Consider the following 27,833-nt stretch of genomic DNA (forward strand, 5'->3'; position numbering starts at 1 on the left):
GAGACTGGGTGGAATGAGTAAAAGGAACAGATAACTCATGCTTACTCTTTCTTTACTTTTCCCTGGCCCAAGTCCTCATCCCCCTCTTAGTCCATTCTTAAATCAACACCTGTTTCATTGCACCATTTTAAATAGCACCTTTTTCATTGAAGTATCTACTATCAGGTTCCCAGTTTTTAGAAAAAGAGGCACATCTAAATTAGATATAAATACTGAAAGTTTATAAGCTGTTTTTAGAATGCTATCTTGTTGAACAAGATCAGTGAGTTGGAATGAATGACCTTAATGCACTTCACTGCTTCTCTCCATGACACAGCAGAGATGAGAAATTGCTCTTTGAAATTCCTTCAAAGATACTGCATTGTATTTTTTCCTGTCCAAGCATCTTCCCTTTATGTTTTTGCTCAGGCAACCAAGGACCTAAAAGTATTGGCAACATGGAATGTTTTTGTATAGGCCATCTGTACATAAAAGTGTAATTATTTAATTTTTCCATTTGTACCATATTAAAGCTTTGTACAGTGTTTTAAGTTCTGTTTTAAAATTATTTTGTATTTTATTTTTATAATCTAGTAATAAAATATTAAGTCCGCATGCAATTCTAGTTCTATTTGTGTGATGATGGTTTGAATTTCAAAAGTGGGAAATATTTTCTAACCTAATAAAGTTTATTTATTTGCAAGCAGAGAGAGAGAGGAAGCAGAGAGAATGGGCATGCTGGGACCTCCAACTCTTGCATAGTGACTCCAGTCACATGTGCCACTTTGTGTATTTGGCTTTACATGGACACTTGGGAATCCAACCCAGGTCATTAGGCTTTGCAGGCAAACACCTTAACTGTTGAGCCTTCTCTCTAGCCTTCTAATAAAGTTTTGTTGTTGTTGGTTTTTGGTTTTCGAGGTAGGGTCTCACTCTAGCCCAGGCTGACCTGGAATTCATGGAGTCTCAAGGTGGCCTCAAACTCATGGCGATCCTCCTACCTCTGCCTCCCGAGAGCTGGGATTAAAGGCGTGCGCCACCACGCCCTGCTCTAATAAAGTTTTGAATGCAGCATATTAGCTGGGAGCAGAAAGTTTGCAGTAAATAAATACAGCTCACCAGTGACCATAAGTAACCCAAAAAAGGAAGTCTTGGATTGAGTGATATTTTCACTATCTGCATGAAGAGATGGTTCCCCTGTAACAAAACCAAACAACTGGAAGGTCCTCCTGCCTCATTCTCAGAAATGCTGAGATTATAGATGAATGCCAACAAGCACACCACAAAATCAAGTCTTGAAAAGTTCCTTTCAGTCAGGCGTGGTGGCTCACACCTTTAATCCCAGCATTTGGGAGGCAGAGGAAGGAGGATCACCTTGATCTCAAGGCTAGTCTAAGACTACATAGTGAATTCCAGGTTAGCCTGAGCTAGAGTGAGACCCTACCTTGAAAAAAAAAAAAAAATTTCAGTCCACCATTTTCTGGATAGGGGTACTTTTTCCTTTCCACAGCGAATACTCTGGCACCCTTAGAGGTCTTCCTGCTCTGCGTTCCCAGCGATCTTCCTTTGAACCAGAGGAACTCAGAAGGAAATTCACAGGGGCCTGGCTTTGACTCCTGCTTGGCATGATCCCTGTGAATATTAACTGACATCTGTTTTTCTTAACTTGGATTTTCCTTTTTAAAAAAAAAAATATGTATAGTTTTTGTTTATTTGAGGAGAGAGAGAGAATGGGTACCCCAGGGCCTCCAGCTACTGCAAACAAACTACAGATGCATGCACTACTTTGTGCATCTGGCTTACCTGGGTCCTGGGGAACCGAACCTGGGTCATTTGGCTTTACAGGCAAGCACCTTAACCACTAAGCCATCTTTCAAGCCCTCAGCCTGAATTTTCTACTTTGATTTCTCACTGAGAGCAACATTCAAAAGGCCTACTCTGACATTTTTCAAAATAAGGGGAAGACTGAAGGTATAGCTCAACGTCTAAAGTACTAGCTAGTGCAAGGCCCTGGGTTTTCCAACTCTGGAGAGGGAGAAGGGAGGGAGGGAAGAAAACACCTTAAGATGAAGAAACTTCCAGAAGCTAACTATGAATATGCTTATTGCCATCTCAAATGGGAGTAGTTAAAATATTAACTTCATGTAAACCCAGTGATACCCGGTGTCGAGGACTTTGTGTGTAGGGCTGCCTAAGGCCTTTGGAGGTTGAAGCCTGGAGTGGTCAAAAGCCTCTTGGCAGGAATTGTCCCAAGTGGTGGAGGTCCATGGAGACGACAGGCTCTCTGGGCCAAGGGTGGAAAGTCAGCCTTTGAGAAGTCAGACGAGCGGGGAGGCTAGCCCTGCTTCTTTGGGTAGGGTGGTGGCGGGGAGGGTGTGGGTAGGTAGGTAGGCTGGAGCCTTCGGTTAGTACTGATCACCTGTCCGGCCGCTCGTGGGTTCGCTGGGTCTCCCCAGAGCTGCGTGTGTCGCCGGTCGCAAGTGGCCTCAGCGTTAGCTCGGGTCTTCGCGAGAGCCGGACGGATGGACGGACGAGCGGGTGGGACGGTCAGAGAAGCGGGCCACCCGGCGCTGGATCTGCGGGCAGCGGCCCGGGCGCCGGGACCTCAGCCCGCCCCTCCCCGCCCCGCCCCTCCCCGCCCCGCCCCGCCCCGCCCCGCGGTCGTCCCAGCCTCCGGCCCCGCCCTTCCTGGGCCGCCCGTGGCGCGCCGGCGCCTGCGCACTCGCCTCCCAGCGCCCTGGTCGGGATGGCGGCCGTTTTGGAGTCGCTGCTGCGAGAGGAGGTGTCGGTGGCCGCCGCGGTGCGGTGGATCGCGCGCAGCGCCCAGAGTTCCGAGGTAACAGCGCCGAGCCGCCCCTGGGCCCGGCTGGAACGCACCGCTCCCCGAGGGAGAGGTCGCCTCGCCAGGCCCTGGTCGCGGGCGGACCGGCGCTGGCAGCCAGCTGACCCTGCCCCTTGACCTCGGCCTCTCCGCAGGGCAGCCCGGCCGAGGCCGCCGTGCTCCGCGCCCTGCAGCCCGTGCGGAAGGAGTTCGTGCCGTTCCTGCTGAACTTCCTCAGGGAGCAGAGCAGCCGCGTCCTCCCGCAGGGCCCCCCGACGCCCGCCAAGACCCCGGGCGCCTCGGCTGCCCTGCCGGCCAGGCCCGGAGGCCCATCGCGGGGCAGCCGCGGGGCGCGCAGCCAGCTTTTCCCTGCGGCCGAGCCGCTGAGCACCGCCGCCGAGGCCCCGCTGGCCCGCCGCGGGGGCCGGAGGCGGGGACCCGGGCCGGCCCGCGAACGTGGAGGCCGCGGCCCCGGGGGTTCGGAGGAGGGGGCTGGCGGGGAGAACGGGGCCTGGGCCGGGGCCCGGAGGTCCAGGGCCTCGGGCAGTCCCATCAGCCCCAGGCTCGAGCTCTCCTCGGATCCGCCAAACCTCAGCAACTTGGAGGAGTTCCCTCCTGTAGGCACGGTTCCTCAGGGCCCCGCAGGGTGAGAATCAGCCCTCACCCAGGAGGCGGGTGGGGGAAGGCTCTGCCTGGGGAGAAGGGAAGGGAGTCAGTGCTGGGCTTCCCACATCGAGCGTGGGAAGGCTGGAGAGGTGGCTTGGGGGGGGGGGGGAGGTTGTTTGTTTTGTTTTTTGGAAAGGGGCCCAGTTGTTGTGGAGGGATGTTTGAAGATAGAAATTTGAGAAAAACCCGTGATCACTCACTCTCAGCAGGACAAAACCTTCTCGAAGGATCAACCCAACTCCTGTGAGCGAAGAACGGTCACTTTCCAAACCCAAGACCTGCTTCACCTCACCCCCAATCAGCTGTGCCCCCACTTCCCAACCCTCAGCCCTGGACACTAGCCCTTGGGGCCTTGGCCTTCCCCTGGGGTGCAGGAGTCTGCAAGAGGAACGGGAGATGCTCAGGAAGGAGCGGTATGGCTTTGCCACCACCTGGGATGTCAGTTTCCTTCCTGTTGGGGACCTTACGGCTTTTTCCCTGAAGTTGGTTTCTTCATTGGAGACTCATGAGTTTGCTTCCTGGGCTGTTGATGTTTTCCCTAGAGGGAATTGAGTGTGGATGTGGCTGACAGGCCAGGCTATTTATGACATGTCTCTGTCCGCATAGCTCTAAGCAGCTGCAGCAGTCGCCTACCCCTGCCTGTTCCACCCCAGAATCTCCCATCCCCAGCCGGACAGAAAGTCTCACGGCAGAATCTGCTGACCCTGCCAGAGTGTCTTCCCGCCAGCGCCTGGAACTGGTAGCCCTCGTCTACTCCTCATGCATTGCTGGTGAGTGATAAGCAAGGGGGCTGCAATGGGGATGCTTGTAAACTGCAGGGTAAGAGAATCAGTGAGGCACACAGAGCCCTGGTTCCACTGGTGCCAGTGCCATGAGATGTCTTTTTATATCTAGAGAACCTGGTCCCAAACCTGTTCTTGGAGCTCTTCTTCGTCCTTCAGCTTCTTACTGCCCGCAGGATGGTGCCTGCCAAGGACAGTGACCTTGAATCAAGTCAGGGTGCCTTAGGTCAGTAAGCAAGCCTCTTGAGAAGTGGGGTCTGAGCTGGGAAAGTCATGAACTGACAGTGTGTTCCTGTCCTAGATTCGCTGGAAATTCCACTGTTTCAGAGCATCCACGATTGTGTCTTCTTTGCAGTGCAGGTTTTGGAGCATCAATTTCAGTGAGTTTTCTTAACAGGCATTTGGGCCATGACTCTTACCATCTGTCTGGGGTTTCCGGCCATTTGGGACACATAGATAGACTTGACATAGGTGCAATGACCTAGACTGTCCCACCTTTAGCATTTAATTTTGTGTCAAGATTATGTATTTATTCCCTGAAAGAATTAAATAGGTGGGCATGGTGCAACAAATAATACTCAGGGGGCTGAAGCAGGAGGATTGCAAGTTCAAGACCTGCCTGTGCTGCAGAAGGAGTACAAGTCTAGCCTGGGGAACTCTGTCTCAAAACTAAAAAAAAAAAAAAAGTAGGGAGGGATGTGACTTGGCGAGACACTTCCTATCATAAGCAAAGCTCTGGGTTCGATCCTCACTACTACCCCCCCCCAAAAAAAAAATCATACAAGCCAGGCGTGGTGGCGCACGCTTTTAATCCCAGCACTCGTGAAGCAGAGGTAGGAGGATCACCGTGAGTTCAAGGCCACCCTGAGACTCCATAAATTCCTGGTCAGCCTGGGCTAGAATGAGACCCTAAAGCGACCCTAAAACAAAAAACAAAAAAAAAACACACCTGGAAACTGACCTTGGTATTTATGGCTGCTGTTTCTAGCCTGCTTTCCTGCTTCAGACTCCATGAGGTCTAATTTCTTCCCCCTTCCCCTTCTTCACCTTAATCCTTGGCCCATGACCTTGACATATCTGGGTTTAACCTGCTCCAAGCTCCAGATTTCCTAGGTGTGGTGTATAGATGCCTGCACCCTGTGTGTAGTCTGTTTTAGTCTGAGTATATGTGTTCTGTTCCTGCAGGGTTCTTTCTTACCTGGACAAAGGGACCTTAAAGCTGCTAGCTGAGAATGAGCGGCTACTATGCTTCTCACCAGCTCTTCAAGGCCGCCTTCGAGCTGCCTATGAGGGCAGTGTTGCCAAGGTAGTGACCCCAGCTTAGAAACCTACTAGCCCAGATGTGGCCCTTTCAAGCTTTTGTAAATTCAGGCAACTTGTACCTGACACTTCCCTATCTGCTAGCTCTGGGCAAGAATAAATTGCTAAAGGCTTAGCATAACCCCCCAGGCTTTTAGTTTTTAATGTCACTGCCATGTTTCAGGTCTCATTGATGATGCCACCTTCTGCTCAAGCTGTCTCCTTTCAGCCAGAAACTGACAATCGTGCCAACTTCTTCAGTGACCGAGCCTTTCATACTTTTAAAAAACAGAGGTGAAAAGAAAAGGGAACTACTGGGAAGGGAATAGGCACAGACTAGGAGTTTGGCACTAACAGGTAGTGGGTTAGTACCATCAGGCCCTTCCTGCCAGGCCTGCTGGCTTCATTCTATTTCATATCCACAGACTTTATAATCCCTGAGCTTAGCAAACCCTCTCAGATATATGGCTGTAGTCTCAGAAGAACGTGTCAGGATCAACTTCCAATGTCACAGAGGTCCATGAGGCTTGTGGCATACTGCCGCTGGCTCTGTAACATTGCCATCATGAAGAAAACTGTAGTTTAAGGAATGGGCTTGTGGGTAGACCTGTCTTTAGCCTTGCAAGCAAAGGAAAGTACTATTGGAAGTGAGTGAGAAGCATCTGTGGTTCTGCTAATGAAGCGCTCTTGTGTGTCTCTCAGGGATGTGTTCTATGAGGTACTTCGAGAGTGGGAAGATCACCATGAGGAACCTGGCTGGGATTTTGAGAAGGGCTTGGGCAGCAAGATCAGGTGGGTGTGCCTCTCAGAGTTCTCTTTTCTTCTTGCTTCTGATAGTGAGCTGCAACTGCAGTGAATGGTGTTTGGGATGCTGATGGGAAGAAGCTTTTTCCTACTCTCCTAGCCCACAGCTAATTTCCTTCTCTCCTCAGTGTCTAGTTATGTATAACTGTGCCTGGATTTAAAATGGATTTGTCTCTCCAGCTCTTTGCACTCAGAAGTGCCTCTTACTTGGTCTATAATGGCAAATGCTTGGGAAAGTACAAAGCTTGTAATTGAAGTTGCTTGAATTTTGACCCAAATCACGGGCTCAATTCCTCTAGTCTCCATTTTTTCCATCTTCCATTCTAGCAAGTCTTACAACTTTGCATAGGCAAATGACCAACCTGTAGGACAAGTACCCTCTGTCCACTCATCTCCCTTTGGTAGTAGTTATGAAGCTCCCTAGCACTCAGGGTGACCTGAAAATCTGATAGGGCACTTCTTGTTTGTTAAGTACATCTCTAGCCTTAGGATCTTGGTAGTGAGAGGAATCTCCTATATCTTCCCCAATCCCTTTGTGGGCCAACTGTAGCAGAGTGCTCCTTCTCACTATACCTGCCTCTTGTTTCTCAGAGCCATGATGAGTCAACTCTCAGCAGCCTGCAGCCACAGCCACTTTGTTCGACTTTTCCAGAAACAGCTTCTCCAGGTAACAGCTGCAGCAGGTGGTGTAGGTATCCAAGTCAAGCCTGGCACCCTGGACCACAATTCAGTGGGTGGGATTCTGGCTGAAGTTTGAACAGGAGTTTTACTGCTTGAGTGGTGGGTTAAAATTCTGGTGAGCAGAGAGAAGAAATAGACTGCTCTCTGACCTCATCTGCACCAAGTGCCCTTGCCTAGCCGCTTACCACCTTTTAATTTTTTGTGCTGTGGTAGCAGAAGCATAGGCTTAGTAGTCAGGCCTCTCTGCAAATCCTAGTTCTAGTGATAGTAGTTTCAGTTTCTTCACCTTGAGAATAAGAAAATAATCTATAAGTATTCCCCTCCCTGCCCCCTTTCTGGAAGTACTAGGTGTAAAACCTTGGGCCTCCACACATGCTAAGCAAATGCTCTACCACTGAGCTGTAGACCCAGCCCACATTATCCTTGTTTTGTTAATCCTTATCTTTTACTTACTGGTGTTTGTATTTTTGTTTTTTTCTTCCTTCCTTGCAAATGCTCTACCACTGAGCTGTATACCCAGCCCACATTATCCTTGTTTTGTTCATCTTTATCTCTTACTTACTGTTGTTTGTGTTTCTTCCTTTTGACACTTCAGATGTGTCAGAGCCCTGGCAGTGCTGGCGGCACTGTCTTGGGTGAGGCTCCAGATGTGTTGAATATGCTGGGAGCTGACAAGCTGGGACGGTTAAGGCAGCTACAGGAACGACTGCTGGCCCCTCAGAGTAGTGGGGGGCCCTGCCCACCCCCCACCTTTCCAGGATGTCAAGGCTTCTTCAGGGATTTCATCCTGAGTGCCAGCAGGTAAAGGGCACTGTGTTTAACAGGAAGAGGGGCAGAGGCCAAAGGAGGTTTACTGGTTTCCCCAAAGTTTTGAATATAATGAGTGAGTCTTAAGTTTGGCTCTTTTCATTTACCTTTTCTTTTTTTTTTTTCCTCGGTGCTGAGGACCGAACCCAGAGCCTTGCGCTTGCTAGGCAAGCGCTCATCCACTGAGCTAAATCCCCAACCCCTCATTTACCTTTTCTTAACTCCATTTCAATTTCTCATTCTTTTGCCCACCTAGATAATTTCATTGCTCCTCAGCCTCCCTTCCCATCTACTACATTACCTCTGCTCAATTCTAGTTCTTTCTGCACCTTTTACAGTGCTTTTTAAAATTTTTGTTCTGTTCTCACCCCACCCCCAGCTTCCAGTTTAATCAGCATCTTATGGATAGTCTGAGCTTGAAGATCCGGGAGCTTAACGGCCTTGCCCTGCCTCAGCATAAGCCTGGTGATGACGACGGGGAGTCAGATGTGGACTGGCAGGTTAGAAAACAGAATAAGGAGCAAATAGGGTCTGACCCAGGAAGAAAGGGCATATTCAGGGGAAACAACAGATTTTAAGATTTTCTAGAGAATTATGCTTAGAACCTTTTATTTCACTTGATTCCTCGTGTAGGGTGAACGGAAACAGTTTGCCATGGTGCTTCTTAGCCTGAGACTTTTAGCTAAATTTTTGGGCTTTGTGGCTTTCCTACCGTACCGCGGGTCTGAACCACCCCCAACTCGTGAGCTTCAGGATTCCATTCTGGCCCTTAGGAGCCAGGTGAGTGGGTGGAAGACCTGGGTCAGGAGGGAACTGAGCCAGACCAGCAAGGTATGTATGAAGGCTCACTGGTTTCCTTATGTTTTATTTTATTTGTTTGAAAAAGAGATAAAAAGAGAGAGAGAACGGTGCACCAGGGCCTTCAGCCACTGCAAACAAACTCCAGATGCATGCTTCACTTTGTGCATCTGGTTTGTGTGGGTCCTGGGGAATCAAACTGGGTCTTTTGGCTTTGCAAAGAAATGGCGTACCGCTAAGCCATTTCTACAGCCCTCCTCAGCTGTTCTGAACACCTAGCAGTTAGAGGACTTAAGCCCTTCCCTACTTAAGAACCTGCTCACTGACTGAACTATGGCTCTCCTAGGTTCCTCCTGTGCTGGATGTGCGAGCTCTGCTGCAGCAGGGTTTGTGGACCCATCGGGCAGTGCTCACGGTGCCCTGGCTGGTGGAGTTCCTCTCCTTTGCTGACCATATTGTCCCCTTGCTGGACTATTACCGGAGCATCTTTACTCTGCTGCTGCAGCTACATCGGTGAGCAGGTCAAAGTTGAGATTTGCTCAGGTCTGCTATCTGTTAATTCGTGTTTTGGTTTTTCAAGGTAGGGTCTCTCTTTGGCCCAGGCTGACCTGGAATTCACTATGTAGTCTTAGGCTGGCCTTGAATTCATAGCAATCTTCTTATCTCAGCCTCCCAAGTGCTGAGATTGAAAGGCATGCACCACTATGCCCAGTGGATCTGCTGTTTATTAAGAGACTCTAGCTGTCTACTCCCACAGCCACAGCAGAACTTGTCATAGAGGTGGGCTGTGTACAATTCTTTTGGCCATTCCTTTGTTTTTTTCCTGACTTCTTTGGCCCAGCTGAGAAGGAATGCAGATGCAGCAAGGGACACCAAAGAGATCCTGGTTGTCTGCATGACAACACAGTCTTTCTGGTCTTGTGAGAACTGACTTCCCAGCGATAGCTTTTGTTTACTCCCTTTTATCCCTTGGCACCAGTTGTGTTCACATCTGCCATTTACCATTTATAGGAGCTTGGTCTTATCACAGGAGAATGAAGGGGAGATGTGCTTCCTGAACAAGCTGCTGCTGCTTGCTGTTCTGGGCTGGCTTTTCCAGGTTGGCAAATGGGATGGTCTAGATGGGACAGGGGTGGCTACTGTGGCAGAGATGGGGAAAAACTCTGTCATCTGAGCAAAGATAGGGTCCAGAAGAGGAAGGTTCTGAAAAGGTTGGGCATTACCATGGCTTAGAGAAAGACTGCTTGTCCCTGAGACCCCATGAGGTCAGAAGTGCGAATGGAGCTCTGACTGTTCTCCATTCATTAGATTCCCACAGTACCTGAGGACTTATTCTTTCTGGAAGAGGGTCAGGCCTTTGAGGTGGACACTGCAGCTTCAGAGCATGGTTTGGTGAGTGTCAGGGTCTAGCCAAAGCCATGGGAACCCCAAGAATCAAGTAAGCTGAATAGAAAACCCAGCAAGAAAGAAGCTAGAAAAGACTTGGCCCTTGCATAATTCTGCTGGACTGTCCCATATCTGGGCTGTTGGGGAGGAGAGGAAGCCTCCCTGTCACATTCTGCCAACACTGGTCTGCTCTCCCCCAGGACAGTGTGCCTGTTGTGGACCAACAGCTGCTTTATACTTGCTGTCCCTACATTGGTGAGCATCTCTGTCTCCCTCTATGGTCCATGGTCTGTTCCTACATGGATACCCAAAAGGGAACCCATGGCCTGACTCCTCAGTATGTTGTCCTGTCCTTAGGCTTCTGGGGAGCTTTATCCTGTTTTGCTTTACAAATATTCAAAGTCCAACATACTTGGGGAAGTAGGAGAGCGTTGTTTTATAATTAAGAACTTAGACTTTTCTAATGCAGGAGAGCTCCGGAAATTGCTCGCTTCATGGGTTTCAGGCAGCAGTGGGCGAAGTGGGGGCTTTGTGAGGAAAATCACCCCTACTACCACCAGCAGCCTGGGAACCCAGCCTCTCCAGACAAGCCAGGGGTTGCAGGTAAGGGAAGAGGGCAAGAAAAGAGGGAAGGCAGCCAGTGCATGGGGAACACAAAAGAAAGCCCTTATGGCACTACTTCCCTTGCTCCCCCAGGCTCAGCTTGCCCAGGCCTTTTTTCACAACCAGCCACCCTCCCTGCGCAGGACTGTGGAGTTTGTGGCAGAAAGAATTGGATCAAACTGTGTCAAACACATCAAGTAAGAGTGGAGTGAAGGTCTTGGTGTCAATCCCGTACTACCTATTCCCCAAGCTCCTTTTAACTTGTAACACCTGCTCAAATAGGAAAGTCACCTGGGGGAGCAGGGAGGCTGAAAACATTTGCATCCTCTGACCAAATGTCCTTAACTTTGCAGCCCCCTTTCTCTTCATCCCTTCCATCTACTCCAAACCTTGTTGTCCCTGCTACAGGGCGACGCTGGTAGCAGATTTGGTACACCAGGCAGAGTCACTTCTCCAGGAGCAGCTGGTGACACGGGGACAGGAAGGGGGAGATCCAGCCCAGCTGTTGGAGATCTTGTGTTCCCAACTGTGCCCTCATGGGGCCCAGGCATTGACCCAGGGGCAGGAGTAAGAACTACCAATGTGTTTGAAGCTTTTCATGTCCTTGAGTCTCCTCTTGGCTTTTTTTTTGGGGGGGGGGGGCGGGTGTTTGTTTTGTCTTTTTTTTGGTTTTCCAAGGTAGGGTCTCACTCTCATTTAGGCTGTCCTTGAATTCACTATGTAGTCTCAGGATGGCCTTGAACTCATAGCAATCCTCCTACCTCTGCCTCCAAAGTGCTGGGGTTGAAGGTGTGCACCACCACACTTGGCGTTTTGTCTTATTTTTGAGACAGGTTCTCACCTGTAGTCCAGGCTGACCTGGAACTCACTCACTAGGTAGCACTTACCTCAAACTTGTGGTTATCCTCCTATCCTCAGCCTCCCCAATACTGGGATGACAGGTATGAGCCACCATACCTAGCTTCCTCTTGGCTTCTGTTTTTCCCTTAATTGCTTTCGCACTCTTCATTCCACTTCCTATCTCCTTTCCCTTCTCTTTGGGCTCATAGATTTGAGCTCAAAAACTCATTGGGCTGGGTATGGTGGCACATGCCTTTAATCCCGGCACCTGGGAGCCAGAGGTAGGAGGATCACCATGAGTTCGAGGCCACCCTGAGACTACATAGTGAATTCCAGGTCAGCCTGAGCTAGAATGAGACCCTACCTCGAAAAACCAGAAAAAAAAAAAAAGTTCGTTGGAAGGGTATGTCTTTCTCACCTAGTGTGTTTTTTAGTTTTTTCATCATCTGCATTGGGACAGTAGGGTGGGCAGTGCTTCTCTCTGAGGTACAGCCTTCAGGTCAGAGGCCTGATACACTCAGGGCATTTGCCTCTGTGAGTCAGACTAAAATGACTAGACCTCATTGACTCGCTCTGTGTGTTTCCTTTTAGATTCTGCCAGAGGAAGAGCCCTGCAGCTGTGCGAGCACTGCTCCCGGAGGAGACCCCAGCCGCTGTACGTAGCAACGAGGCCTGGAACTAGCAGGCCTGGGTGCACATATGCATATGTGCACACATGTACCTGTATGAACATGAACTATCATGGTGGGGATGAGGGTGTCATTCCTGAACTCTTGTGTCCATTGTTTGCACCTGCACACCCTTCCCAAGGCCCCTTACTCTGCAGTCCTGTGCCTGCTGCAGGTTCTAAGCAGTGCAGAGAACATTGCTGTGGAGCTCGCCACAGAGAAAGCCTGCTCTTGGTTGTCAGCTAACATCACAGGTGAGGGTCAGGGAAAGAGTAGCTGAACCAGGTGTGAAAGGGTGGATGACAGGATGTTGGGCAGTGTGTGGGAGATGAAATTTAGCCAGTTGGAAACAGTGAGGATGTGAGTTGTCATAGTGAGCCCATGCAGGGGACCACTTGAGTGACTGCTTTTCTTCCTTTGCCTGCCAGCACTGATTAGAAGGGAGGTGAAAGCAGCTGTGAGCCGCATACTGCGAACCCAGGGTCTTGAGCCGGCTGCCCGCGTGGAGCGGAGGGGCTGCTCCCGAGCCTGTGAGCACCATGCTCCCCTCCCCTCCCACCTCATCTCCGAGATAAAAGTACACAGCTACCCTACTCCCTTTTGGCTCCCCACACCCTCCCCCTTCCGTGTGTTACTTTCCTTTTTCACAGCAGCTTCAGGATCTGTGTAGATGCTTCCTGTATTGTCTGGCTAGTTTCTGTTTTGTTCCTTACTGCATGGAATTTGGTAGAGCAGAGCTGAGTTGAATTCCAAAAGGGTAGATCTAAAGTTTTTAATTAAATCTATAGTAAACAAATGGTGGTAAACAGCTAAAGTACAGTAGGAAAGTCTTAACAGGCAGTCACCTCAAATTTGGTTATGGTATTTTCTTGAGTCAGGGTCTCATGGGCTTAGGCTGTCCTCACTTGCTGTGTAGTTGAGAATGATCTCCTAATCCTCCCACCTTTCCCCTCAAGTGCTGGTACTGCAGGTGTACGCTGTACTGCCCTGTCCCTTTATGCTGTGCTGTGTATTGAACAAAGGGCTCCATGCATGCCAAGTAGACACTTTACCTACTGAGCGGCATCCCTAGTGCCCTGGACATGAATTTTGTGCTTCTGTCAAATGTGGAGGATAATGCACGAAGAATACACTGTCAGTTCAGACTTGATTTTAAAATTCAGACTTTTGCTAGACCTGATGGCATAGACCTTGAGACAGTGTCTCACACTAGCTAGGCTGACCTGGAATTCATTCTGTATGTAGCCTCAGGCTGGCCTTGAACTCTCTGTGATCCTCCTGCTTCAGCCTCTTGAGGGCTGGGAAAGCTACACCCAGCTCAAAAAAACATATATTATTTGCAAGCAGAAAAAGGGAAAATGGGCATACCAAGGCCTCTAGCCATTACAGGTGAACTCTAGATGCATGTGCTACTTTGTGCATCTGGCTTTACATGGGTTCTGGGACATTGAACCTAGACTGATAGGCTTTGCAAGCAAGTGCCTTTAATCACTAAACCATCTCCCCAGCTCCAAACAAAATATATTTTAAAAGTTAGGGATGTAATACAATTCCTAGGTTCAGCCTCCAAGTTCCATAAAAATATTACTTCAGATTTTCTAGGGGAAGGGCCAACCGATAGCCCCTGGACCAAATTGAGCTATGATTTATTTTGTAAATAAAGTTCTGGACACAGCCCCATCCATTTATTTATAAATTGTCTACAGCTGGGTGTGGTGGCGCACCCAGCACTTGAGAGGCAGAGGTAGGAGGATCACTGAGTTCAAGGTTACCCTGAGACTATAGTGTGAATTCCAGGTCGGCCTGAGCCAGAGTGAGACCCTACCTTGGAAAAAAAAAAACCAAAACACTAAATTAATTAATAAACTGTCTATGGCTACTTTTATATTACCAGGGTAATTGAAACAGAACTTATGACCCACCAGGCCTAATTTATATCTGACCCTGGTCTAGAGTGATGGCCTAGGAATTAGCAAGGCCTAACAATGGAGACAGTGTAGGGAGAAGGAGGAAAATGTACCGATCCACTAGACACTAGTTCTTGCTATAGAGGATTTCTGTGTTGAAATGTCATCTCCCTGAGATGACGAGTAAGAAGCATGAGAGAAAAATATTCAGACTGCAGTGGGTAGGACAGTTTCTCCAAGGGTTTTAAGATGTCCTCTGGGGGTTGGTTAGGAAGTTTTGTCCCCAGATAAGTGGCATGTCTTTGAAATCTCTTTGCAGCACCCAGTCCTTTGGCTTAACTGCTCCATCCGTTTCCCTCTGTGTTGTCCACAGTTGCTTATCGTAGCTGTGTTGTCCTGCCTGAGCCCCAGCTCTAGGGACACCTTGGCCCAGTTGCTTTACCTTCTGGGGCTTCATTTCCCTTCTACCTCTCCACTGGCTGGTCCCCATCCCAAAGCAAGTCTCTGGTACCTTGGTCTCAGCCTGGCATGAGGTCTCAACATCATGCTGTATGCAGGATGTGCTCTCCCTGGCTGCGGGACCCCGGGACCCTGAGGAAGGAGTTTCCCCAGAACATCTGGAGCAACTCCTAAGCCAGCTGGGCCAGTCACTGCGGTGCCGCCAGGTGAGATGTAACAAACCACAACGGCCAGGACCCAGCCTTACAGCAGTCAGCGGGCGCTCATGTCTCTCTTCCTTTTCTCACAGTTCCTGTGCCCACCTGCTGAGCAGTTTTTGGCCAAATGTTCTGTGGAGTTGGCGTCCCTCCTGGGTATGGTTCTTTTCTAGCACATCCCTCATGCTACATTCCCCAAATGCAAAGACTAGGTCTAAGCAAGCTTCCAAGCAAGAGTGCTCTGCTGTCTGCATGGAAAACTTGGCTTCCTAATTTCAGGAGATGGATAAAGTGCTTCTGTAGATTAAAAATAAATAAATAAATAAAATAAAGCGCTAGACAGAACTGAGCATCTATGATCCAAGCCCTCCTATGGCAAGACACAGGAGAATCCTAGAAGCTAGCCTAGAATATGCAGCCATGAACAGGAGGCCCTGCTTCAAACAAGTGGAAGGAGTGGACCTCCACATGCAGGTGTGCATGCGCGCAGGCACACACACACACACAAATCATTAAAACTCGGCTTCTCTCGTCTCATAGTTGCAGACCAGATCCCCATCCTAGGGCCTCCAGCACAGCACAGGCTGGAGCGAGGACAGGCTCGAAGGCTTCTGCACATGCTGCTTTCCTTATGGAAAGATGACTTCCAGGGACCAGTTCCACTACAGCTACTACTGAGCCCAAGAAATGTGGGGCTTCTGGCAGACACTCGGCCAAGGGAGGTGAGTCTGAGGGGTACAGGAAGGCTTCTTAACTGTCTGCAGTTTATATGGGGGTGGGGGGTTTTGTTGTTATTTTTTGAGACAGGGTCTAAATCTGTTGCCCTTGAGACCAGGCCTCCTCTGCCTTCCTAGTGCTAGAATAACATATCAACTATCATGCCCAGCTCTTTGTAATCATTTGTTTTAGGGTTTTTTGCATGTGTGTGGAAGGCAGAGGTTGGTATCCTGTGTCTTCCTTGGTCACATTCTACATTACTTTATTCATTAACTTTTTTTTATTTTTATTTTTTATTAACAACTTCCATGATTGAAAACAATATCCCATGGTAAAGTAATTCCCTCCCTCCCCTCACTTTCCCCTTTGAAACTACATTCTCCATCATATTACCTCCCCCTCTCAATCAGTCTCTCTTTTATTTTGACGTCATCATCTTTTCCTTTTATTATGAGGGTCTTATGTAGGTAGTGTCAGGCACTGTGAGGTCATGGATATCCAGGCCATTTTATGTTTGGAGGAGCTGTTGTAAGGAGTCTTACTCTTCCTTTGGCTCTTAGATTCTTTCCACCACCTCTTACGGAATGCACCCTGAGCCTTGGAAGGTGATAGAGGTATTGCAGTGCTGAGCACTCCTTTTGTCACCACTTCTCAGCACCATGGTGCTTCCTGAGTCACCCCAAGGTCACTGCCATCTGAAAAGAGAAGGTTCTCTAACCAAAGTGAGATTAGTATTAATATATGGGTATGAACATTAAGAGAAGTGCTTACTGGGCAGTTTGGTGAGCATAGTGTATACATTTAGCCAGACAGCAGCAGACATTACACCCCTAGGGCTCAGGTTGTAGGCTTTCAGTATCAGGGATGTATTCCCTCCCATGGAGTGGGCCTCCAGTCCAGTTAGAGGGCAGTTGGTTTCCCCCATAATAGATGTGACACTATTGTACCCATTGGCTCAGTTGGTCTGGCTGGCCACATATAAGGCTTTCAGTGTCCACTGTTGAGTATCTTCACTGGTAATTTCTCTCCCATTGAACTGTATGCAGTGTAGCTTTTTCCAGCTTTCTATCAGCTGATGTACATGGAGTAGGTTTTCAGCTCAGCTCCAGCAGGATTTCTCAGTGACCTTGCATCCCAAGTATGTGGAGTCTTCAGCAATAGACTCTTACCATCTATTCCTGGTGGGAAACCAAGGGTCTTGGCAATGGCCTGTAATCTTTGGGGGATATTAGGGACCTCCCTGGCCAACAACTCGCTGGAAGGTATCCCATCCCTGGCACTGAAAATTTTCTAGTAACAATCCTGTGTGTTCAATTGTCCCAAAAAGTAGGTTTCTATATGAGTTATTTATATCCTCTTAGATTTTTGGTAAGCCCTCCTTTCACCTTTCCTTTACTCAATCTCTTCTTCCCCTGACCTCACTTTGGGCCATTTCACCTGTGTTAATCTATTCTTCTACTTACATATATACAATACCAACCTATTAAGTACCCTCCTCCCTTCCTTTCTCTTCCCTTTATTATATCTCCTTTTTAACTTACTGGCCTCTGCTAATGAGTTTTTTCCTTCTCACGTGGAAGCCCAATCATCTGTAGCTAGGATCCACATACGAGGGAGAACTTGTGGCGCTTGGCTTTCTGGGCCTGGGTTACCTCAGTTAGTATAATCCATTCCAGATCCATCCATTTTCCTGGAAATTTCATAACTTCATTTTTCTTTACCACTGAGTGGAACTCCATTGATAAATGTGCCACATCTTCATTATCCACTCTTCAGTTGAGGGACATCTAGGCTGGTCCCATTTCCCAGCCATTATGAATTGGGCGGCAGTAAACATGGTTGAGCATGTACTTCTAAGGAAATGGGACGAGTCCTTAGGATATATGCCTAGGAGTGCTATAGCTGGGTCATATTGTAGATCAATCTTTAGCTGTCTTAGGAACCTCCACACTGATTTCCACAATGGCTGGACCCGATTGCATTCCCACCATCAGTGTAGAAGAGTTCCTCTTTTTCTGCATCCTAGCCAGCATTTATGGTCATTTGTTTTCATGATGGTAGCCAATCTGACAGGAGTGAGATGGGAATCTCAATGTAGTTTTAATCTGCATTTCCCTGATGACTTGGGATGTAGAATTTTTTTTTTTTTTTTTTTTATGTTTATATGCCATCTGTATTTCTTCTTTTCAGAGCTCTCTGGTTAGGTCCACAGCCCATTTTTTAGTTGGGTTGTTTGATTTCTTATTAATTTTTTGAGTTTTTTGCATATCCTAGATATTAATCCTCTATCAGATGTACCGCTGGCAAGGATTTTCTCCCATTCTGTAGGTTGCCTCTACTCTATTCACAGTGTTTTGCCATATAAAAGCTTTGTAGTTTCATGAGGTCCCAGCAGTTAATCTGTGGTTTTATTGTCTGAGCAATTGAGGTTATATTCAGAAAGTCTTTACCTAATAAGGAAGGGTTTCCCCTTTTTCTTTTTTTTTTTTTTTTTTTTGATTTTTTTGTTTATTTTTATTTATTTGAGAGCAACAGAGAGAGAGAAAGAGGCAGAGAGAGAGAGAGAGAGAATGGGCGTGCCAGGGCCTCCAGTCACTGCAAATGAACTCCATATGCATGCTTCCACTTGTGCATCTGGCTAACGTGGGTTCTGGGGAATCGAGCCTTGGACCAGGTCTTTAGGCTTCACAGGCAAGCGCTTAACCGCTAAGCCATCTCTCCAGCCCTCCCCTACTTTTTCCTCTAGCAGTTTCAGAGTTTCAGGTCTGCAATTAAGGTCTTTGATCCATTTGGACTTTATTCTTCTGCATAAAAGAAAGAGATAAGGGCCGGGCACGCCTTTAATCCCAGCACTCAGGAGGCAGAGGTAGGAGGATTGCCATAAGTTCAAGGCCACCCTGAGACTACATAGTTAATTCCAGGTCAGCCTGGACCAGAGTGAGACCCTACCTTGGAAAACTAAAAAAACAAAAAAAAGAGAGAGAGCGATAAGGATCAGTTTTCATCCTTCTACAGATACATATCCAGCTTTCACAGCATCATTTGCTGAAGAGGCTGTCTTTTCTCCATTGAGTGTTTTTGTCATTTTTGTCGAATATGAAGTGGCTATAGTGACCCGGATTTAAATCTGGGTCTTCTATTTTGTTCCACTGATCTACATGTCTGTTTTTGTGCTAGTACCATGCTGTTTTTGTTACTATGGCTCTGTAATATAGGTTAAAATCAGGTATGATGATACCATTAGCCTTATTTTTATTGCTCAAAATTGTTTTAGATATCTAAGGGTTTTTGTGTTTCCAAATGATTTTTTGGATTTTTTCCTATTTCTATGAAGAATGCCATTGGAATTTTGATGGGGATTGCATTAAATGTATAGATTACTTTTGGATTGCCATTCTCACAATATTGAATCTTCCGATACTAAAACAAGGGATATCTTTCCATTTCTTGTTGTTTTCTGCAATTTCTTGTTTGAGTGTTTTAAAGTTTTCATTGTAGAGATCCTGCACTTCTTGGTTAGGTTTATTCAAAGGTACTTTTTTTTTTTGATGCAATTGTGAATGAGAGTGGTTCTCTGATTTCATCTTCTGTATGTTTGTTGTTAGCATATAGGAAGGCTACTGACTTCTGTGTATTTATTTTGTATACTGCTACATGGCTATAGGTGTTTATCAGCTCTAACAGATTGCTGGTAGAGTCTTTAGGGTCCATTATGTATAGTATCATGTCATCTGCAAATGTTGATAACTTGATTTCTTCCTTTCCACTTTGTATCCCTCTTATGTGTGTGTTGCCTTATTGCTATGGCTAAGACTTCCAGTACTATATTAAATAAAAGTGAAGACAGTGGACACTCATGTCTTGTTCTTGATTTTAGTGGAAAAGCTTCCAGTTTTTCCCCATTTAGTAATATGTTGGCTGTAGGCCTGTCATAAATAGCCTTTATACGAATGGGATATAAGCATATAAAAAAATGTTCTACGTCACTAGTCATCAAGGAAATGCAGATTAAAACTACATTGAGATTCTATCTCACGCCTGTCAGATTGGCTACCATCATGAAAACAAATGATCATAAATGTTGGCAGGGATATGGAAAAAGAGGAACCCTTCTACACTGTTGGTGGGAATGCAGTCTGGTCCAGCCATTGTGGAAATCAGTGTGGAGGTTCCTAAAACAGCTAAAAATTGATCTACCATATGACCCAGCTATAGCACTCCTAGGCATATACCCTAAGGACTCATCTTATTTCCTTAGAAGTACGTGCTCAACCATGTTTATTGCTGCTCAATTTATAATAGCTGGGAAATGGAACCAGCCTAGATGTCCCTCAACTGATACGTGGATAAATGAAGATATGGCACATTTATACAATGGAGTTCTACTCAGTGGTAAAGAAAAATGAAGTTATGAAATTTGCAGAAAAATGGATGGATCTGGAAAGGATTATACTAATTGAGGTAACCCAGGCCCAGAAAGCCAAGTGCCACATGTTCTCCCTCATATGTGGGTCCTAGCTACAGATGATTGGGCTTCTGCATGAGAAGGAAAAAACTCATTATCAGAGGCCAGTAAGTTAAAAAGAGATATAAAGGGAAGAGAAAGGAAGTGAAGAGGGTTCTTAATAGGTTGGTATTGTATATATGTAAGTAGAATGATTGAGATGGGTAGGGGATATGATGGAGAATGGAATTTCAAAGGGGAAAGTGGGGGGAGGGAGGGTATTACCATGGGATATTTTTTATAATCATGGAAAATGTTAATAAAAAATGAGGAAAAAAATTTAAAAATAGCCTTTATTATATTGAGATATGTTCCTTCTATTCCCAGTCTCTGTAGGACTTTTATCATGAAGGGATATTGGATTTTGTTAAATGCTTTCTCTGCATCTAATGAGATGATCATGTGATTTTTGTCCTTCAATCCATTTATATAATGTATTACATTTATTGACTTGTGTATGTTGAACCATCCCTATATCTCTGGGATAAAGTCTACATGGTTGGGGTGAATAATCTTTCTGATATATTCTTATATTCTGTTCATCAATTTTGTTTTGTTTTGTTTTGTTTTGTTTTTCAAGGTAGGGTCTCACTCTAGCTCATGCTGACCTGGAATTCACTATGTAGTCTCAGGGTGGCCTCCAAATCATGGCGATCCTCCTACCTCTGCTTCCGAGTGCTGGGATAAAAGGCATGCACCACCATGCCCAGCTACTGTTTGCCAATATTTTGTTGAGAATTTTTGCATCTATGTTCATGAGGGATATTGGTCTATAATTCTCTTTTTTTGTTCTGTCTTTGCCTTGTTTTGGTATTAGGGTGATGCTGGCTTCGTAGAAGTTTGGTAGGATTCCTTTTTCTATTTTATGGAAAAATTTAAGAAGCATTGGTGTTAGTTCTTCCATGAAGGTCTGGTAAAATTCACCAGCAAATCCATCTGGGCCTGGACTTTTTTTAGTTGGGAGATTTTTTTTTTTTTTTCTAAGCTAGTGGAAGTTGGGTGTGGTACTCACATCTTAAAAAAAAAAAATTTTTTTTTTGTTTATTTTAATTTATTTGAGAGTGACAGAGAGAAAGAGAGAATGGGCATGCCAGGGCTTCCAGCCACTGCCAAGAACTCCAGACATGTGTGCCCCCTTGTACATCTGGCTAATGTGGATCCTGGGGAATTGAGCTTCCAACAGGGGTCCTTAGGCTTCACAAGCAAGTACTTAATCTTTAAGCCATCTCTCCAGCCCAGTTGGGAGGTTTTTGATAACTGCTTGGATCTCCATACTTGCTATAGGTCTATTTAAGTGGTTAATCTCATCTTGATTTAATATAGGTAGGTCATATAAATCAAGGAAATCATCTATTTCTTTCAGATTTTCAAGCTTAGTGGAGTATATGTTCTTATAGTATGTCCCTATGATATTTTGAATTTCTTTGGTATCTGTTGTGATGGTGCCTTTCGATCTCTAATTTTATTAATTTGCATCTCTTCTCTCTTTTGGTCAGATTTGCTAAAGGTTTATCAATTTTGTTTATCCTTTCAAAGAACCAAATGTGTTTCATTGATTGTTTGGATTGTTCTTTTGGTTTCTATTTCATTAACTTCTGCCCTAATCTTTGTTATTTCTTCCCATCTACTGATTTTTCGGTTTGCCTTGTTCTTTTTCCAAGGTTTTAAGGTGAGGCATTAAGTTGTTTACTTACAACCTTTCTAATTTCTTAATATAGACACTTAAAGCTATAAATTTCCCTCTTAGGACTCCCTTCATTGTGTCCCAAAGGTTTTGGTATGTTGTGTTCTCATTATCATTTGACTTTATGGATTTTTTTATTTCCTTATTCATTTCTTCATTGACCCATTCATCATTTAGTAGTACATTATTTATTTTCCATGATTTTGTGTATGCTTTATAGCTTTTCTTGCTGTTGATTCATATTTTGATCCCATTGTGATCAGATAAGAGTACAAGGAATTATTTTAGTTTTCCAGTATTTGTTAAGATTTGTTTTATGTCCTAATATATGGTCTATTTTAGAGAATGTTCCATGTGCTGCTGAAAAGAATGTGTATTCTGCAGCATTTGGATGAAATGTCCTGTAGATATCTGTTAGGTCCATTTGTTCTGTGACCTCATTTAATCCAGATGACTCCCTATTTTTTTGCTGGGTGACCTGTCAGGTGATGAGAGTGGGGTGTTGAAGTCACCCACTACAACTGTGTTTGGTGTTATCTATGAGCTTAGTTCTATTAGCACTTGTTTGATGAAGTTGGGAGCCCCCATATTAGGTACATATATGATTAGGATTGTAACGTCCTCCTGTTGGAGTGTGCCTTTAATCGATGTAAAGTGACTTTCCTTATCTTTCCTAACTAATGTTGGACTGAAGTCTACCTTGTCAGATATTAGGATAGCAACCCCTGCTTGTTTTCTAGGCCCATTTGCTGAAACACCATTTTCCAACCTTTCACCCTAAGAGTGTCCATCCTTTGTAGAAAGTTGAGTTTCTTGGAGGCAACAAATTGTAGGATCCTGCTTTTTAACCCAGTCTGCAAACCTATGTCTTTTGGTTGGGGCATTGAGGCCATTGATACTAAGAGATATTATTGAAAGGTGCGTATTTATTTTTGCCATTTTTCTTGTTTTGTAGTTCTTCTGGTTTTACCTTTGCTCTCATGTATTAACTAGTATTTGAGTATAGTTTATTTTTTCCAGGCTCCTTATATGTGTACTTTTATTTCTCTTCAGCATGGAGGATTCTTTCAAGTATTTTCTGTAGAGCTGGTTTTGTCTTCAAATATTCTTTTAGCCTGCTTTTGTTGTGGAATGTCCTTATTTCTCCGTATATTTGAATGGATAGCTTTGCAGGATAAAGTAACCTTGGGTGACAGTTGTTATCCTTCAAAACTTGGAATACATCACTCCAAGCCCTTCTAGCTTTTAAAGTTTGTGTTGAGTAATTTGCTGTGATCCTGATGCGTTTGCCTTTGTATGTAACCTGATTTTTCTCTCTAACTTTCAATATATTTTCTTCAGTTTGTATGTTAGGTAGTTTAATTATAATATGGCGAGAAGAGGTTCTTTCCAGGTTTTGTCTTTTTGGTCTTCTAAAGGCTTCCTGTATCTGCATTAGCATCTCTTTCCCATTTTGGGGCAAGTTTTCTTCTATGATTTTGTTGAAAATGCCTACTGTGCCTTTGGAGTGAAATTCTTCTCCTACTATACCCTGGATTCTTATGTTTGATCTTTTCATAGTGTCCCAAATATCTTGAAATTCCCATTCATATTTTTCCTATGAGTTTCTCTTTCTCTTTAACTGTATTAGATCTGCCACCTGGTCTTCTAGTTTAGATATTCTATGCTGTCCTTCACCCATTCTACTGGTGAGATTTTCTACAGAGTTTTTTATTTATTATTATTATTATTTCATTGACTGTGTTCATCATTGCTAGTAATTCTGGCTGGTTTTTCTTTATTATTTCTATTTCCTTATTTATGTCTAGTATTGACCTCCTTATTTCATTAGATTGGTTTTCTGTGTCATCGTTGATTTTCTCTTTCATTCCTTTGATTTCTTTGGACATATTTATAATCATTCTTTTGAAATCTTCCTCAGGCATTTCCTCTAATCAGTCTCACTGGAGGTCATTTCTGATGCATTAATACTTTTTGTTAGTTTTAAAGTACATAGTTTTACATCTTGGATTAATTTAACTCTTAGATGTCCTAATTAGCTGCAGTATTGTTAGATGTATCAATCAATGTGATGTTATATTTCTTCTGGGTAGGAGCTTAAGGTGCTAGATGTGGCTCTTAAGACTCTCAGAGTAACCACAAAAGTGACCCTAGGTGTTGGGTTTGCCTGCTATGAGAGTATTCAAGAAGGCTGAGTGGAACAAAATACTGGCAAATTCATTAAACAATGTACATATTCAATGAAAACAGCAGAGTATTTATGCAAAAGTAGGTATTATGATAACCAGATCCTGTAACAAAGTCATAGTCTCTAAAGATGTGTATTGCCCTATATCCTTAATCCAGTCAAATAGCAGGCTAAGATTTCTGGTCTATTGAGGGTTCCAAATCAGCTTGTGACCAAGTGAGACCCTTCCCTAATGAACGACAGAAGAGGAGCTATAAATTAGGCACTATAAATTAGGAAGCAATAAATGACAAGTCCAAAATAAAGCTTATTTAAGAGTGGCAAGTCCTACCATCCCTCAGATTTAACATATAATTTATCCTGACATGGAAGGTGCAGTTAGCACTTCTGATTCAAGCCTATGTACCAGGCTTATTTGGTGGGTACTGACCTGGTATAATCCCAGTTACCTTTTGGGATGGTTATGGTCTCAATTATGCTGCACTCCTGCTTGGGTCCCTTTTTGCTGCACTGTGACAGGCTCAGGTAGGCTGGCTGGGTCACTGGATCACTGCTCTGATCGCCTGTGGTGGGTGTTGTATAGGTGAGCTCCCTTCCCCAGGTCTTTGGTGCTTGCTGGCAGTGGGGGAGGGAAGGCTATGGATGGTGGCTGATGTTTTCCTGCTGGTCCTTGCAACCCTCTCCCTCACGAGCCGCTCCTCTGGTGGTCCCTGCCATCCTCCCTTTACGTTTCTTGGGTTAGCAAGGAGGCCAGTGTGAGTGGAGAATCCCCTCACCTGGCTTTTCCCCTCACATGGCTTTTCCTGCAGGTCAGGCCGAGCCTGGCAGCTGTGGTCATGCAGACCTGGTTCCACCACTGCTGGATCCGCTTCTGCCTGCTTCTGTGGGCTCTAGACACTCTGGATCTCTCCTGTAGTTGATAGTATATTTTACTAGGGTTTTTGTTTGGCTGTTGGGTTTTTTTTTGTTTTTTTCTTTGCTTTTTCTCCCCTAGGCTACTTTGGTGTGGTTTCTATGCCACCATCTTAACCGGAACCTCCACTTCCTACATTACCTTTTTTGTTTGTTTATTTTTATTTGAAAGCGACAGAGGCAGAGAGAGAGAAAGAATAAAGAATGGGCATCCCGCCGGGTGTGGTGGCACATGCCTTTAATCCCAGCACCCGGGAGGCAGAGGTAGGAGGATCGCTGTGAGTTCGAGACCACCCTGAGACTCCATAGTGAATTCCAGGTCAGCCTGGGCTAGAGTGAGACCCTACCTTGAAAAACCAAAAAAAAAGAATGGGCATCCCAGGGCCTCCAGTCATTGCAAATGAACTCCAGATGCATATGCCCCTTATGCATCTGCCTTATGTGGGTCCTGAGGAATTGAGCCTCGAACCTGTATTCTTAGGCTTCATAGGCAAGCTCTTAACTGCTAAGCCATCTCTCCAGCTCCTCTATATTACTTTTTGAGACAGGGTCCCAATTGTTGAGCCCTGAGCTCACCCAATTGGGCTAGACTAGCCAACAAACCCTGAAGATCCTATCTCTTATCTCCCCAGTGCTGGGATTACAGCACAAGTGCACAAGTGTACATTGCCATGCCCAGCTTGTGTGGCAGGCACTTAACACACTGAGCCCGCTTCTCAACTCCCGTGTGTGTGCGTGTGCGTGTGTGTGTGCGCGCACGCGCATACAGAAGGACAACCTCAGATGTCATTCTCATCCTCAGGAACACTGTCCACCTTTTTAGCCTGGTGTGCTAATCAATTAGACTAATCTGTCTCGCCAGCAGTTCTCCTGTCTCTGCTTCTCCAGCACTGGCATTGCATGCATGCACCATAACCCCTGGCATTTTTATGTAGGCTCTGGGGTTGAACTTAGGTCCTCATGCTTTCAAGACCAACACTTTACCCACTGAGCTATCTCCCCAGCTCCTGCAGTTATGGGGGGGGGAGGATTGTTCTGGTGTTTTCCATGAGGTAGGATCTTGCTCTAGCCCAGGCTGACCTGGAATTCCCTATGTATCTCAGGGTGGCCTCCAACTCACAGCAATCCTCCTACCTCAGCCTCCTGAGTGCTGGGATTAAAGGTGTGTACCACCATGTCCAGTTACAGTTATTTCTTTTTTAACTTTATTATTATTATTATTATTATTATTATTATTATTATTATTTATTTATTATTATTATTATTATTATTATTATTATTTTTTGAGAGAGAAAGGGCACTCCAGGGCCTCCAGACACATGTGCCCCCTTGTGCATCTGGCTTACATGGGTCCGAGATAGATCCTTTGGCTTTGCAGGCAAATGCCTTAACTGCTAGGCCATCTCTCCAGCCCTGTAGTTATTTCTTAATGTTCATTGTCTCTATCCCAAATTTTGTAAGCTGCTTTGTTACCTTGATTCTTTTTAGCTACTCCATGCTGATGTACTTCATTGTTTCGAGACTCCTCTTCTTAGCAGCTCTGTCCTCCTAAGATCTCAGTCAGTACCGGTGCGGGTCACTGTACAGTTCTAACAGCCCTTCCCTTCTCTGGTGTTTTGCAGTGGGACCTGCTGCTGTTCTTACTCCGGGAGCTGGTAGAGCAAGGTCTCATGGGACGGTTGGAAATAGAGGCATGCTTGGGTAGCCTCCATGAGGCCCAGTGGCCAGGGGTAAGGAGTCCTCATCCCTTGTCTTACATGAAGAGAGAATAGGTTGTCATGTCTGTCTTGTCCTAAAATTCCCAGTGTGGGCCCACCATCAATAAGTGTTTTGTTAACTGGGTTTTTGTCAAGTGTTATCTTTGGGACTGCCCTGAGACTGAGGAGTGGCTGTGATGGGTGGCCTTCTTCAGATCTGAGGCTGCCTACTTACTATATCAAAGACTCAGGGGACAAAGAGGAGGAAGAAGGGAAGCAGTTGGAATGTCATATAGCATAATGAATATGGTGATTTAAACTCAGAATAACTTGGATTTGAATGTTTGTACCTAAAAATATTTTGTGGTTCAGAGAAAAATAGTATGCATTAAATGAGATAAATAATACTGTGTGTTCAGTAGATTGTCTAAGCTTCCTATTGGAATCCATTCTCTGTGCTGGAACTTAAACTTCCCAAAATACTAGCAAGCCACAGTTTCATATTCATTTCAGTGTAGTGTTCACTTGGGAGAAAGATAACCATAGTCTTATTGTCTTTTTTTTTTTTTTTTTTTCAATTTGATCTTTAGGAAGGAGGGACGATGTGGAATTACATTTCTTCCTTTTCTGTTACTTTTCTCCTTATTTCAGGACTTCTCAGAAGAGTTAGTAACACTGTTTCAGCTGTTTCTAGCTGAGCCCCACCTGCCAGAACCTCAGTTGAGAGCTTGTGAACTGGTACAACCAAGCCGGGGAACAGTACTGGCACAGAGCTAGGGGCAGAGAAGCTGCCCTGCTTGGGCATTTCAGCAGAACCTGCCTGCCTGTGCCTAGGAGGAGGCTCAAGAGCCCACTGCAGCCCTTGCTGGAGGCAGTGCAGCCGGGCACTCGCACGAAGGAAGCATCAGGCTGTGAAGCATCCCACAGACCACAGGGACACCAACTGAGTCTCCAAGGATGGAAAGTCACCTGATTCAGGTTTACAGCAGAAAAGCCTAGAGACTCCAATCCTGGAGAGAAGAGCTAGCATTCTCACTTGGATGCTAAATGACGAGTGTGGGCTAGTGAGCGGATGGGTTTCAAGCCTCAATTTGCTGCTATCCCAGCATCTCTTGTGGTTCTGGGAAATCATGACAGAGGCTGAGAACTTCTAGTTAACTTACAAGAAAAGTTAATAAAACTCGATCTTGGGAGTCAACATTTTCTCGCCAATAGGAGCTGGACTTCCATCTCCTTAAATATGCACAAACAGGTAAGATGGACTCACCTGACTGATCCTGGTATTACCATGGATCTCTGCTTCCGTGAAGGGAGTAAATCTTCATACCCTGCCTCCATTCAGGGATCAAGCACAGAGTACAAATTTAAGCTTGTTGTCTTTTTTTTTTTTTAATAAAACTGAAGGGCTTAATGGCTGTTCTCACCTGTTTTGTT

At 45.5% G+C, this 27,833-nt stretch overlaps 1 protein-coding gene across 2 annotated transcripts; it reads left to right on the top strand.

Moving 5' to 3' along the window:
* Positions 1–2,725: 2,725 nt before the first annotated feature.
* On the top strand, positions 2,726–27,822 carry Cdan1 (codanin 1). 2 transcript variants are annotated; one of them, XM_045157289.1, is made up of 28 exons: positions 2,726–2,815; positions 2,956–3,446; positions 3,673–3,879; positions 4,073–4,236; positions 4,361–4,474; positions 4,550–4,628; positions 5,434–5,554; positions 5,732–5,841; positions 6,250–6,339; positions 6,943–7,018; positions 7,628–7,833; positions 8,219–8,339; positions 8,473–8,619; positions 8,984–9,150; positions 9,649–9,736; positions 9,946–10,029; positions 10,224–10,278; positions 10,493–10,626; positions 10,720–10,823; positions 11,035–11,193; positions 12,058–12,121; positions 12,310–12,388; positions 12,563–12,711; positions 14,599–14,706; positions 14,790–14,853; positions 15,238–15,419; positions 26,325–26,432; positions 27,051–27,822. In XM_045157289.1, the coding sequence occupies exons 1-28, from the start codon at positions 2,726–2,728 to the stop codon at positions 27,174–27,176; spliced, it is 3,687 nt and encodes a 1,228-aa protein (XP_045013224.1). In that variant the 3' UTR covers positions 27,177–27,822. The 2 variants fall into 2 exon arrangements, with proteins under 2 accessions (XP_045013224.1, XP_045013225.1); XM_045157290.1 differs by having other exon boundaries at positions 3,676–3,879.
* Positions 27,823–27,833: the final 11 nt, after the last annotated feature.

This window comes from Jaculus jaculus, chromosome 8 (assembly GCF_020740685.1).
Source record: "Jaculus jaculus isolate mJacJac1 chromosome 8, mJacJac1.mat.Y.cur, whole genome shotgun sequence".
Lineage (NCBI taxonomy): Eukaryota > Metazoa > Chordata > Mammalia > Rodentia > Dipodidae > Jaculus > Jaculus jaculus.